Raw genomic sequence first — 14,847 nt, forward strand, 5'->3', positions numbered from 1 at the left:
GTTATAGGTTTTACTTTTGACTGTGCTTCTGATAAATGAAAAAATAATCAAAGTGTTTAAGTTGTTTTTCAGAAAAAGTCTGTGTAAAAAATAGAAAAAGTATATATTTATACAAATATATACTTTTTTTATTTTATATATATATATATATATATATAGTCTTCTCCATTTGAAATTTATTGCCAGCGCATTATATATATATATATAATATTTTTAACAAAAAAGTCAAATAGTATCAAAAATGAAGTCACTAGCAAACATCATTCACTTTTTTTATTTTGCTTTTATAAATGTAGTCCATTTTTGGTACTATTTGACTTTTTTAAAAAAGCAATTTTGTAAGTCCAAGTAAATACATAATAGCCCAAGTTATATATAAATAGTTTTACATCAGGAATGTAGAGTTCCAAAAAGGACTCCAGATTTGAATGTCAAAAAGTTATTAACTTTTCCTGGATTTTAGTATCCAGGAGCTCCAAAAATTTGAAGAGGTTTACTACTTTAGGGAAAAAATAATACTTTTAGTTTAGAGGAACATTCAGTTTTGAACTTGGACTCTTTATGTATAATGGTGGCAATGAATCAAAGACTCCGTGCTTAAAATTTTTTTTTTCTTTTTACAGATCATAAATTACACAACCTGTTTTAGAGGTTGAAAAGTTACAAGTTGTTAAAAAGTGCAAAAGTAGCAACCAAAGTAATATCAAATACAATCATTATAATATCTTTAATCATAATGAATAATACATTATTTATAATCATAATAGCAGGTAATATGTTAATAAACCATTAAAAGAAATCAATAAAAGAAAAATAGAATTTAAATGTTTTTTATACTTATTGAAAACAATTGACAGAAAAAAAATACCCAGCAAAAAAAAAATTGTAAGTATATTTTAAATGTATTTTTACACACAAGAGAGTAAAAGAAAATATCCTAAATCCAATTAATGATGTATTTTGTGAAAAAGAAAAACTAGTAAAATAAATTGCATAAAAACCAACATTTTCATAATAATATTTTTATTTACTTATAATATTGTTCATAATAAATGAAGAATATTGTAAGAAAATAATAAATTACAAGCAACAATAAAATGAAAACATGACTTTTATTTATAATAATAATTTAAAAGCTACTTTAGTTCACCAATTGCATTTTTTTTTTTTTTTTTTTGTTTTCTATTAAAAATAAGATCATTACTTTAGAAGTTACTGTAGTGTGAATAATAGTTCAATAGTAAATATCTTTTATCTAGAAAAATATTTCACTTCAAGCAGCAGATATTGCACTTTGTTGCATATCTTCAGAAAATATCAAAGCTCAAGTTGAAAGAGCACACTCATTAATGCGTCTCATGCGTAAAATTGTAAGAGAGGTATGTTCTTATCTAACTCAAAGATTTTTATACTTTAATTAAAAAAATGTTTTTAATACTTCTATAAAAAAAAAGATTTTCATAGTAATGTTCTAGATTAGGTAGCCAGAATTAAAAATATATTTTTACTTAGATTTTAGATTTTTAGCTGAGATTTTTTGCTTTATTTTTATTATTTTAGCCGCAACATGGACTTCCTGATGTATTTGTGTGGATGATACGGAGTGGCAAGCGAGTTGCTTATACTAGAATACCTGCAGAAGACATTTTGTATTCAAAAGTGGATGCTGAAAAAGGAAGAAGTTGTGGAAGAGTGCAAACAATATTTTTAAGGGTATTTTTAAATTTTGTATTAAAGATTTGATAATGTAAAATAGTGTCAAATTATTAAAAAATAATACAATAACTTTAAATTTTACGCTTTTGGATATTATTTTTCTCCATGTCAATGTAAAGTATTCAGGTAGAGCTATTAGAATTGATTAAAAAATTTGATTTTTAACAATTAAAAACAGTTTAAAACAATTAAAGAATTTAAAAAAAGCATAGAAGAAATGAGACAAAAATAGAGATTAATAATTGTTGGTTTTATTTGTTATTCTATCATTACTGTTTATACTTTTATAAGTTTTAGAAGTTATTTTTGTTTGTTTGATATTGCAAAAGTTCAATTTTAACTAAGGTAGATATTCAATTTTAAAAAATTATGTATGTAATAATATGTATGTCACTACATAGTCTAATAACTTGTTATGACATAAAGATGTAATACATGTAATGTCATTTATATAAAAAAAAAAATTCTTAATGTTTGTTAAAGCTTCCTGGAAAAATGGGTCATGGTGAAAATGGATGGGCGATTCAAGCAAAGATTGAGGTTCGATTTTGGTTAGGGTTGCTGAAACATAAAACAGATTATTTGAAAGATGCTCCTCCAGGTTTTGAACAAGTATATATTTTTATAAACTGATAGACTTTTTAAAAGTATTTATTTTGATCAGAAAAAATAAATCATTTCCAATATACTTTTGTCAAATTTTATATTTATGAATGACATTTAATTTTTTTTTTTTTTTTTTTAATCATAAGGAAGACGATTTGTTATCAGTATTAGCAACACCTCCTTCTTACCTAAGATATACAAGTATGTTTTTTTATTTTTATCTGTGTGCGTGTCTGTGTGCTGTTATTTGTATATAAATAAAATTCAAACAAAAACAAGGTAATTTAAATTAGATATCTTTTCCTTATATGAGTGCATTATTGTGGTGGAAGACAAAATGGTTCTTTTTGTACTGTCTTTTTGATCAGACTGAGCCAGGCGTAGGCGTTGCTGTTGATGTTGAACTGCCACTTGCTGATTTTGGCCATTGTTGTTGTTCATGTGCGTTAAACTAATAACAAATACATTTGAAATAATTCCGCTTCCGTCTTACCACACACACCACATAGCTTTTTTACAGTGGACATGTATTCTTTTGGGGGAAACATAACATAAACATTAAGAAAATTGAGTACTCTAATTTGTAGAATCAGTTAACTCGAACTTTTTTAATCTTAAACTGTTTTATTTGGTCACTTGAAATAGTCTAATTAATTACTATTAAAAATCTCTGGTATTGTCGAACCTCGGTTAACTCGATCCTTGTTTCGGATAAGTCTAACCATTATTTTGTCTTCTTTCAGCAAAATACTTCAGTTAACTCAAATTATATATATATATATATATATATATATATATATATATATATATATATATATATATATATATATATATATATATATATATATATATATATATATATATATATATATTTGTTAATTCACTTCCCCAAGGCCCAGATGGCCACTACAGACGAGGAGTCTACTTTAATTGTGGTTATAACCCTCTCTCAACTCTATAACTCCGAAACACGAATCTTGTTGAACAAGGACTCTGCGCGGAGAAACAAGTTGAGCGCGGTACTACCAGGGAACATCCAAAAATGGTAAAATACCATTTTGTTCATGTTCACATGTAAATTTGATATTAGGACGTTTAGAATTAAAATACTCTAGAAAAATAGTACTATCGGTTTTTGAGTAAAATGAGGCAAAAATATCATCTACATATCTTTTATAAAATAAAGGTTTATTCCCGTTAAATTCATTTAAATAATTACTTTCTAATTTCCCCATAAATAAATTGGTTGAAACAGGAGCAAGTGGATACCCCTTAGCTACACCATCAGTTTGATCATAATATTTACCACAAAACAAAAAATGAGAACTACAGGTTGCAAACCTAAATAGTTTTTTTAAATTCGCATTAGAAATTTTAAGTTCAAGATTTTTATTTTTATATCGATATTTTAGAAACTGCTAATTCAATGGTCTCTTCCAATAGAATATTAGTGAATAAACTTTCAACATCAAAAGAAATTAAATAATTATTACTGAAATTGTGTAATTTAAATTCTTCAATAAAAATAAAGGAATCTTTTGGTGAATACTTTAGTTCAATACACAGTTTGACTCCAGAAAATTAAGCTCCAGAGTCTTCTAGAGAATCTTTAACAGTGTCTATAATGAGGGAAAATCTGTTATTTTACCTTTCTTGCATGTTTCAGATTTTGTTACCTCGCCTAAAGACAAAGCTGAATTGTTTGCAAAGAACTTTTCATCAATCATAACTCTTGATTCCACTAATCACATTCTACCTGATATAGCTGACAAACAGGTTGATCCATTGCTTGACATTTGTTTCAATCCAGCTACTGGATCTAAAGTGATTTCCTGCTTAGACTCTTCTACAGCTTGTGATCTGGATAACATACCTGTTATAGTCTTTCAGAAGTGTTCTCAAGAGCTGCTATCTATGCTTTCAAAACTATTTAACAAGTGCTTATCAGAGTCTTGTTTTCCAGCCTTCTGGAAAGTGGCATCTGTTATCCCTATTATCAAAAATTTTGGAGAGTAATCTGGCTCATCTAACTACCGTCCCCATAGTCTTCTTCACTATCATAAGCAAGGTTTTTTAGTCTTTAATTAATGAACACTTAATCTCTTATTTTGAATCTAATAACTTACTTTCTGATCATCAATTTAATTTTTGATCTTCTTGTTCTACTGCTAATTTATTAACAATAATAGTCAATAGGTTTTATCTTGCATTAGATAAATGTGGAAAAGTTAAGGCTTTCCCTCCTGACATTTTTGAAGCATTTGATAAAGTTTAGCATGCTGGTCTTGGAAATGTTATACTTTTATCAAAGTATGATTAGCAAATGATATAAGTTAAGACTAAATGCTAAAATACCAAATCTAATTCTATGTTTTATCACCTCACTAATACTTTCCTGACAAAAATAAATATGTTAAAACATTCAACATTTTGGTGTTAGCGTTGGCCTATTGATATTTCAAGGGGCTTGCTTTCTTTTTCTTCATTTAATTTTTATAAGTGAAATTAAGAGTTTAAATTATTAATTCACTATCTCTATATATTATTATTAGTTATTAATATTGTATTAATTTTTTTAGAAACAATAAATAATTATATTGTTTTAAGAAAAATGCTTACTTTTTTTTTGAGGACATTATATATTGTATTATACTTAAATCTCTTGCTTTTCATGTTTTAATGTTTTGATATATATATATTAAGCAATTTTTTTTTTTAGAAATGATAATAAATAACAATAACAAAATATCTATGACTTGCAATTATTGTAATACAATGAAAATAATTTATGTACTGTAATTTATCTTAAAAATCAAACATTCGTTATTCTTTATTATTTTCTTTTTTAATATGAAAAAAGCGTATGGATTAGCGTATTAGGTCTGCAAAAAGAATATATTTGTATAAATATATACACACACTTATAACAAATAATACAGGTACCGAAAAAAGTTTAGAACCACTTAACAATTTGGCATAATTTCATTATTTTTTTAATGTATGAATCTAATATTGAACTTTGATGTTCTTCATCAAAATTGAAGTTCTTCCTTGGCCTGGAAATAGTTCGGATCTTAATCCGATTGTAAATTTGTGGAAATGCATCAAAGATAATTTTGATAGAACCTATGTACATCTACAGAATCCTTGAAGGATGAAACCAGATGAGTTTGGTGTCTGGAAGCTAATAAAGATCATTGTTCAAAGTTGGTTGAAAATATGCCTAGAAGACTTCATCTGGTGATTAAAAACAAAGGATATCCATGTAAATATTGATATAAATATTTACATCGCTTTGTTTAAATGTATTTATTAAATGTTTAAAATGTATTTATTTTCATTTGAATTCAATACATTTGTGTGTGTTTGTTTATTGATCGCTTAATGTGTATGCAATTCAATGCGGTGTAAATTCTTTTAGGTTTTTTATTAAAGCATGTCATATATATATATATATATATATATATATATATATATATATATATATATATATATATATATATATATATATATATATATATATATATATATATATATATGAAAAATTGTTAAGTGGTTCTAAATAATTGCAAAATTGTTAAGTGGTTCTAAACTTTTTTCGGTACCTGTATGCCAAAATGACCTCCATTACTTTTCAAAGTTGTTTGTGTGTGACCTTTATTTATATTTCAATGGAATTAACCCTTTAACATTAGGGTGGTTCAAAAAACAACTTTTTTTAAAATAGTCTGCTTAACTAAATGTGTTCTATATAATACATAAACACTAGGTTTGCAATTTTTTTGAATAAAAAATATTTTTAGGGGTGCCTCAAGACCCTTAAAAATTTGACAGTTCCCTAATATTTTGAAAAAAAAAAAGTTTTTCTAAAGTATGTCAACCTGGTACTCAAAAGAAGCGAAATTATATAAAAAGTTCAAAAATAATAATCAATTTACATAAAAATATTTTCAGATGCCGCCTAAAAACTATTGTTTTTAAGATGAAAATAAAAAAAGTCAATATTTTTAAGTTTTTTTAAAATAATTTTTTTAAACATGTTATTATAAGTGAAATTAAGTAAATGTGTTCTATATAATACAAACTAAATAATAAATGAACTAAATGTGTTCTATATAATACAAAAACACTAGGTTTAAAATTTTTTTATTCAAAAAAATTTTAAACCTAGTGTTTTTGTATTATATAGAACACATTTAGTGAAGTGCAGCAGACTATTTTAAAAAAAGTTGTTTTTTGAACCACCCTAGTGAACATTTGTCATTAATAGACAAATGTTCACCCACTCATGCTACAGGAAATGACTTTTGAGAAAAAAAATCAAAAATCATCACCCTAGTATGTACTAAAGCTCTGCAATAGTCTATTTCAGCATGTCATCAATAATTTTTCATGCACTGCAAAACTCATGCACACACAATTTTTTAGACAAATAAATTTTAAAGAATTACTATAATCAATTTTTTAAATTTAATAGTGATAAACGTATTTTAAAAACAATACATGTTTGCACTAAGTATCATGTTGCCTTCATTTAAGTTTTTATATGATAAACATGATTATGCCAACATTTTATTTTAGCCCTTAACCTTTTTTTTTTTTTTAGTTTAAAATTTTTTAACTGTATTTTACGTTATTTATTTAGTGACACTATAAAAATAATTTTATTTTAAACTAAATATTAAGTAAAAATATTTTTGGCATAATTACTTAATACTAATAATTTAAGCATAAATATATTAACATAATTACTTAATACTAATAATTCAACTATAAATATTATTAACATAATTGCTTAATACTAATAATTTAAGTATAAATATTATTAGCATAAAAACTTAATACTAATAGATAAAAAATTGGTCTTGATAATCTAATAAATTAAAAAATTGGTCGTAATAATTCTAATAGTATACATATATGCGTGCGTATGTATACACACAAATAAATATACACACATATTTATTTGTGTGTATACATACACACACATATGTATGTGTATATATACATACAAATAAATATATGTGTGTATATACATACACACATTCATATATATACATTTATTTATTTCAGCATATCATTTATTTTCTTTATAGAAAAACAGAAGTTTGTTGTTCGTGCTCATTTGTATCAAGCAAGAAGTTTAATTGGAAGTGATGATAGTGGTCTCTCGGGTAGGGTTTTTTGTTTTGTTTTTTAGCTATCATTTTTTTCATACTATCATTCATCCATTGATTATATATCTAAAGTAAAATAATTTTTACTTTATTATTGTAAACACATTGTTACATTTGCATTTTATATAAAAACTAAAATCTTAATTACTATTATACTATTTTTAAACTTTTTAGTATCTTAATTATTCACATAATTAAAATAATTAATATTTAATTTAATCACATAGATTATTTAACTCTGAATTTTTATAACACAATTAGCAATAGAATTTTTTCTTTATAAGGAAAAAAAACTGAGTTTCCAATTGTCCTTTTGAACAAGAAAAATAATTATGTGAGTATAAAGGAAAAATTTTCCGTAGCAAAACTAAGCATTATTGCATGATTATTTTTCATTTACTGTTTTCATAGAAAAAAGAATGAGTGGAAAATGACTTTTAGATTTTAATAGTAGAGTTCAATAATATAATTTTCATTTATTAAGCACCTTTTTTACTTAATTTACTGCCATTTTTTTTTTTTTTTAATACATTAATAATTAAGTTGTTTTGAATTATCTATATCATTAATCATACAAAAACAAATACAAATTCGTTTCAAGTTTGAAATTCAAAAAAACTTTTTAAGACTAAATTTAAGAAAGTAATTCTCTCAAAAAAAATGCAGAATGATTGCACATTGAAATATTAAAATAAGTTTATGAAAGAGCTAAAATTAAAAACTTTTTTATAAAATGTTATTTAGTAATAATATTCTTTCAAAAACATTAAAAAATATTTTTTAAACTCCCTAAATTTGTTCTATATTATTATTCGATGTTGGCTGTTGTAAATATATAGTATAAATAACTTAAAAGTAGTACTCCCAAGGTCATGGTTTTAAACCTTTTGAGCAAAAATTAAATGCAAGTTTTGTGATGTTTTTTTGTTTATCTAGATGTATTTTGTCGATGCATTGTAACATATAAGTTTAAACAGACATATGTTGTATGGGAGACACGCAGCCCAACATGGGATATGATGCTTAAATTTGATGACATTGAGCTATGGGGAGAAATTGAAGAGTTTGCAGTAAATCCTCCGATTATTGTTCTTGAATTATTTGATCAAGATTTTGGAGTGAGAAATTTTTTTAATTTTATTTTCAAGTGTATCATGCATATTTAAATTTTAACTTTAGTTTAATAATTGTGTGTGCATGCTTATATTGACATCAAGCTGGGTAATATAGGTAATGTATAAAATTATTCAAAGATATTATTATACTTTGAAATTTTACACATTTTTAAAAAAAATTTTAAGAGATTAAAGAGTAGAAGAATTTCAGAGAATTTTTAGAAAACTGTTTACAAAATATAATAGTTTTTTTTTTGTTTATTTTAAAAATTTGTAAAAATGCAAAAAAATCTTTAGTTGATAAAATTTTCAATTTTTAAGGGCCTTCAGTTTTTAAAAAGTCCAAAATCAGAAGTCCAAAAACTCCAATAAAAGTTTATAAATTTTTAGAAGAATAATGATATAATCTAAATCTATGCAAGCCTGCTTTAAATGATATTCTGCCTAGTCTTGTATCTGATAAATGTGAGCGATTACAAGGTTTCATAAATTCTAACTACAACAGCACAGACAGATGGTATTAAAAATGTATTTAAGTTTCCACTATCTTTCAGTTGCAGAATGAATATAAGTGTAATTTTTTCAGTTGCAGAAGTATAAATGTAAATGCAGTTTGTTTAGATTAAGTTCCCATTGTTGTTTCCATCATTGTTGTTTCCATCATTGTTGTTTCCATCATTGTTGTTTCCATTATTGTTGTTTCCATCATTGTTGTTTCCATCATTGTTGTTTCCATCATTGTTGTTTCCATCATTGTTGTTTCCATCATTGTTGTTTCCATCATTGTTGTTTCCATCATTGTTGTTTCCATCATTGTTGTTTCCATCATTGTTGTTTCCATCATTGTTGTTTCCATCATTGTTGTTTCCATCATTGTTGTTTCCATCATTGTTGTTTCCATCATTGTTGTTTCTGATGAAGAAGTGGTAGAAAAGCTTCTAAAAACAAATTTTTTAATCAAACACTTTTCATTGAATAACCTAGATCAAGATTGCATAATCAATTCCCAGATCAGGATTAAAATCATCCTGATCACTCTGGTAACATTTAATCTTGTACAAAGTTTCTCATTTCCTGTTACTTTTTTTTATTTTTATTGCGAAAGCTAGGAGAAGTTAACTCCAGCTATAAATTTCTTGGTTAAGTTTAAACTTATTCAATTTTATAAATTTAAAGTACACTTTTGTGTATTATCTAGACCTTTATATTTTCTCTGTGTCTATAAGCATGCATGGCTCATTATGGTGATATGAGGCATAAGAAATTCATATAAATTGTGTTTAGATTAGATATTTACTTTTACTTAATGACTATTTATTATTATTTTTATTATTGTTATTATTATTATTATTATTATTATTATTATTATTATTATTATTATTATTATTATTATTAGTAGTAGTAGTAGTAGTAGTATTATACCTTTATTATATATTTGCACTACAATTTTTAATTATATTTTCATGTACTAAAAAAACTTTCTGTTACATTTTTACTCTTTGTATCTGCATATGTTGATCTTATCAAGAGAACAACTAATACTGTTTTTTACTATGTACTGTTGATATTGTTATATTACTGTTATGCTTTCACTAGATTTTGAGTATTTGCTGTGAAATGAATATTGTGTAATGATCTAATGCAGTAAAAGAAATTGAATGTGGCACACTTTCACTGGCAGCACACTTATCCTACTTCACTCTTGATTTTATCATGCTAGCTAATACTAATTTATTTAATATTAGCTAACTAATAATATTGATTTAATATTAGCTAGAGAGGGTTGTAACCACAGTATATATATTATAGTATATATAATATTATAGTAGCCTCTTCAACTGTAGTAGCTTTTTTGGCTTTGGGTAAATTAACATCTTAAAAAAAACCTAGATATTTTTAAGAAACATACTTTATAAAAATAAAGAATTTACTAGGATACAGCATATTGTTTTTTAAATTTTTTTAAAAAACTGCAAAAATAACAACTTTGATAGAATTTGTTTTTATTTTTATATTTATATTTTTGACATTTTTTTATTTTCATGTGAAGTCTATATGCATGGACTGATATAGGCATATGTGCATTGAAGTGTGCATATATCATCTGATATAGCCATAGGTGCAGGAAAGTGCTTATACATCAGCTCAGAGTTGTGGTTTAAGCAATATTTTAACTTAAAACTACATCTAAATCTACATGGTCTGGTGAATCTCCATGATGGTTTTATAAATCCTTTAAATATTCTTTAGAGAGTTATATCTTTATGAACTTATATCCTTCCTGTTTATTTTTTAACAACTCTATGATATACGCTTCCAATAGAATTTCAAAATCTTTTTATTTTTTCTTCATTTCAGTTCCAGAAAAGTTACAAAAAAACATTTACTTATCCCACATTTACTTTTATAAATATGAAAAAAACGTCCTCTCGTCCCTCACTGACTTTTATAAATATAAAAAGAACATCCATTCATCCCACTCTGACTTTTATAAGTATAAAAATCTTAATCTTAAATCAATATTCATAAAACTTACAAAAAGAAAAAGTTATCTTTTTTTTTTCTTTACAGTAACAAGGTTTCCAGACCTAACAGCTTTTCAATTTCTTAATCTTCTTGCAAATGATATTTCTCTTATACTCTCTGAACTATTTTATGTTTTATTTGTTACCATTTTTATCTCTGATATTTTAAAATTGCTTCTGTTATACTAATCCATAAAAAAGAACTTGACTGCAGAAACTCAAGACCAATTTCATTATATTAAAATGTCACAAACGTTTAGAAAAACAATTATATTTTTTATTTACCGCTTTTTAAACATTTTTTAGTTCTGGTATCTTTGACAGTTTAGGGTTTACTTAAAACATTCTCATGCTCCGAATAGTATTATTGAAATGATTTGTGGCACAATTGACTTTTTTTTGCTTGTGGTGTGTTCATAGATCTTCAGGAAGCTTTTGATACAGTTAAGCACAAAAATCAAATAAAATTTATTAGATTGATAAAAAATTTTGTAAAAAAACTAATTACTTGCTTTGTAAAAAAATTAATCAAGATTTTCATTGTTTATCGTGCTGGTTAAATTGTAATCGTGTTTGCTTAAATACTAACAAAACTAAATTATTCAGAATACATTATTTTTCTACCCCCACAAAAAAAGATATAATTAGGTATTATTTTATTAGATAGGTATTATTTTATTATTTTATTTATCATATTAGGTATAACAGGAAAAAACTTATATCAATATATATAGGAGATCTTGGAGTTCATCTTGATGAAAATCTATCTTGTTGTCAATCAACAGAATCATCTTATTAAAAAACATAGCTAACAGCTTTTTTTAATATCCATATCTTTTTTCTATCCATAGCTTTTAGATTGATTTATTACTCCTTGTTTTCTTCTTATCTTAGTTATTGTGTATGTCGCAACAGGTTTTTAGCACTTGATATGTTTTTTGGGAATGATCAGCATTTTGAGTTGACCAATAATACCCATGAAAGATTGAATAAGTTGGAGTAAGATTTTCTGATGTTTAAATTGTTAGATAACAGTTGTTTTTTGTTTTTTTCATTGTTTTTAAAAATAAAATTTGAGAAGAAATTTAATTTAGAGATGCTTGTTTTAAATAAGCTATTTATCTGATCAGTTCTTCTCAATTAGATTATGCTCAGTATACTTAAGCAAATATTACTAAAATATTTAGCATGGTTTTGCTGTATTGTCTTAGTAAACAGTTGTAGTTAATTATTGATGTATATGATTATTCTTCTAGGAAATATATGTGATCAATTTATGATAAGAATTCTTTTAATGGAAAAATATTTTTTTACTTGCCAAAGATAAATATATCAGTATTTTTCAAGCACCATTTGCTAGTACAAAAAGATTTATGTCTTGCAATACAGTTAATGCACCTGCTTTAAGTTTGTAACTAAAAAGTGCTTGTAAATTTTTTTCAGATGACATTAATACAACTTTTTGTTCATAAAATGTTCTCATGAAAAAAAAGTTAAAAACTAATAAGTTAATACTAAATAGTAGTGGCAAAAAAATACGAACAACAGAAGCAAACAGTTTGCTTCATAATATGGCCACAACTTATATGGCAAACAGTATTATGTTGATTATATGTCTTACTATAATAAATGACTAATAACTGCCAAATCTATAATAATTGTTTCAAATATATATGTGTGATAAATTTTGATACTTTTGTGATAAAAGTTTAAAACAAATAAGAAACATTTGTTGTGCATAAAGATGTTGCTCGAATTTTAAAAGTATAGAAATTCTATTTATATGCTTTTTAGTTAGTAAACATAAAAAGTTCTAAAATATATTAATAAAATATCCATTTAACAAAGTGTCAGATTATGTAAAATATCAAAAGTCAGTTATAAATGTGCAGGAAGAAAAAAAACTATGATTTTACTCTTGCCTACTCTTTACTATTGATTGATCAACAGAAATAGTGATGATTCACTATTTTTGTTGATGATGAAATGGTTGCCTGATTGATAATCTCTGTTGATTGATAATCTCTGTTGATTGATAATCTCTGTAATTTTGTAGAGATTTTTGTTATACTACTTAATAACAATAATGTCAAATATTTTTTTATCCTGTGTGTTAAAAAGTTTAAATTGATTTTAAATTGTTTACAATTATATACTAACTGCTACGTTTCACTTATTAGTAGAGTTTTAATTTTTAGTTGGTAATCTAAAATTTAGTTTTTAGATGGAAATCTATTATTTAAATTTTCATACTAGGGTGGTGAAGAATTTATTGGGCGAATTTTGGCAAAACCTGTTGTTAAGTTATGTGAAGAAAAATATGAGAAACCATTTTTTCCACCTGTTTTGCAATGGTTTCCTGTGTATCGTGGTGAAACAAGAGCTGGTGAGGTGCTTGCAGCTTTTGAAATGCTTCATGTAAGTACTTCAACATATATAGTATAAGTATATTTTTTTGATTCACTTAAAAAATATAATTACACTTTTATAAAAATATAAATATATCGATATTAATTGAACCACCAACTGGGAGAAGAAAGTAAATACACTTTTTGACATATTCACTTATTCTTTTCTACATTTTTACATTCTTTAAATGCAAATTCTTTGAAATGAACTTAATATTAAGGTGTTAATGTCTAAAGAATGTAAAAATGTAGAAAAACGTATGTCAAAAAGTGGTGTTTGATCCTTTCTTCCAATTGATGGTTCAGTTCTGGTTAACAAAAGTTTTTTTTTTAATGTAAATGAAGTGTCTTTAATTAATATTTAAAAACTAATTATTTTAAAAAAAAAAATTGATAGAGAAAATATTACTTTGCAAGGGAAAATAATATTAATTTAAAAATGTTATTTTCCAGGGTAAATATATACATATACATATATATATATATATATATATATATATATATATATATATATATATATATATATATATATATATATATATACCAGGTCTATAAGCATGAAGAGTCAAGTTACAAAAGTATCGATAGAGAACATTTGTTGTGAATGGGCCTTAATTTTTTTTTAATTTTGTTGCTATGACATCTGTCAAACATATTCAGTAAACATCATTGTATAAACAACATCATATTTTTTAATTATGTTAAAAATGTCGAATTTTGTACCAGAAAATGATGATTTGCGGAAAGCACTAATTTTTTGTTTTCATTTGAAGAAAAGTGCTGCAGAATCGCATTGAATGATTGTCAAAGCTTATGGTGATCATGCTCTATCGGAAGCAACATGCAAAGATAATGATTTTGATGTGCAAAATGAAGAACGTGGAAGACCGCCAAAAAAGTTTGAAGACTCAGAATTGCAAGCAATATTAGATGAAGATGACACTTTAAGTCAAAAACAAATGGTAGAAATGTTAAATGTTTCACAACCAGCAATTTCTGACTGTTTAAAAGCTATGGGAAAGATCCAAAAGTGCGAGAAAATGGGTGCCACATAAATTGAATGATAGGCAGATGGAAAAGCGAAAAACCACATGTGAAATGTTGCTGTTACGACATGAAAGGAAGTCAGTATTGCAGTGAATTGTGACTGGTGATGAAAAATGGATTTATTTTAAGAATCCCAAACGCAAAAGATCATGGGTAAATCCAGGAGAAGCACCAACATTGACTGCAAAACCTGATCGGTTCGGAAAAAAGACAATGCTCTGTGTTTGGTGGGACCAGAAGGGAGTGGTGTATC

The 14,847-nt window shown here is 25.3% G+C and overlaps 1 protein-coding gene across 2 annotated transcripts in view; it reads left to right on the top strand.

The window, feature by feature from the left end:
* The window catches only part of LOC101241494 (otoferlin), a 140,657-nt gene that overhangs the window by 78,893 nt on the left and 46,917 nt on the right, over positions 1–14,847 (top strand). For both annotated transcript variants that reach the window (XM_065811278.1, XM_065811279.1), the window contains exons 26-32: positions 1,260–1,379; positions 1,561–1,713; positions 2,200–2,328; positions 2,469–2,523; positions 7,419–7,496; positions 8,436–8,617; positions 13,396–13,557. In XM_065811278.1, coding sequence (XP_065667350.1) covers positions 1,260–1,379; positions 1,561–1,713; positions 2,200–2,328; positions 2,469–2,523; positions 7,419–7,496; positions 8,436–8,617; positions 13,396–13,557 — 879 coding nt within the window. The remainder of the gene's footprint in view (positions 1–1,259; positions 1,380–1,560; positions 1,714–2,199; positions 2,329–2,468; positions 2,524–7,418; positions 7,497–8,435; positions 8,618–13,395; positions 13,558–14,847) is intronic.

Source organism: Hydra vulgaris, chromosome 12, assembly GCF_038396675.1.
Source record: "Hydra vulgaris chromosome 12, alternate assembly HydraT2T_AEP".
Lineage (NCBI taxonomy): Eukaryota > Metazoa > Cnidaria > Hydrozoa > Anthoathecata > Hydridae > Hydra > Hydra vulgaris.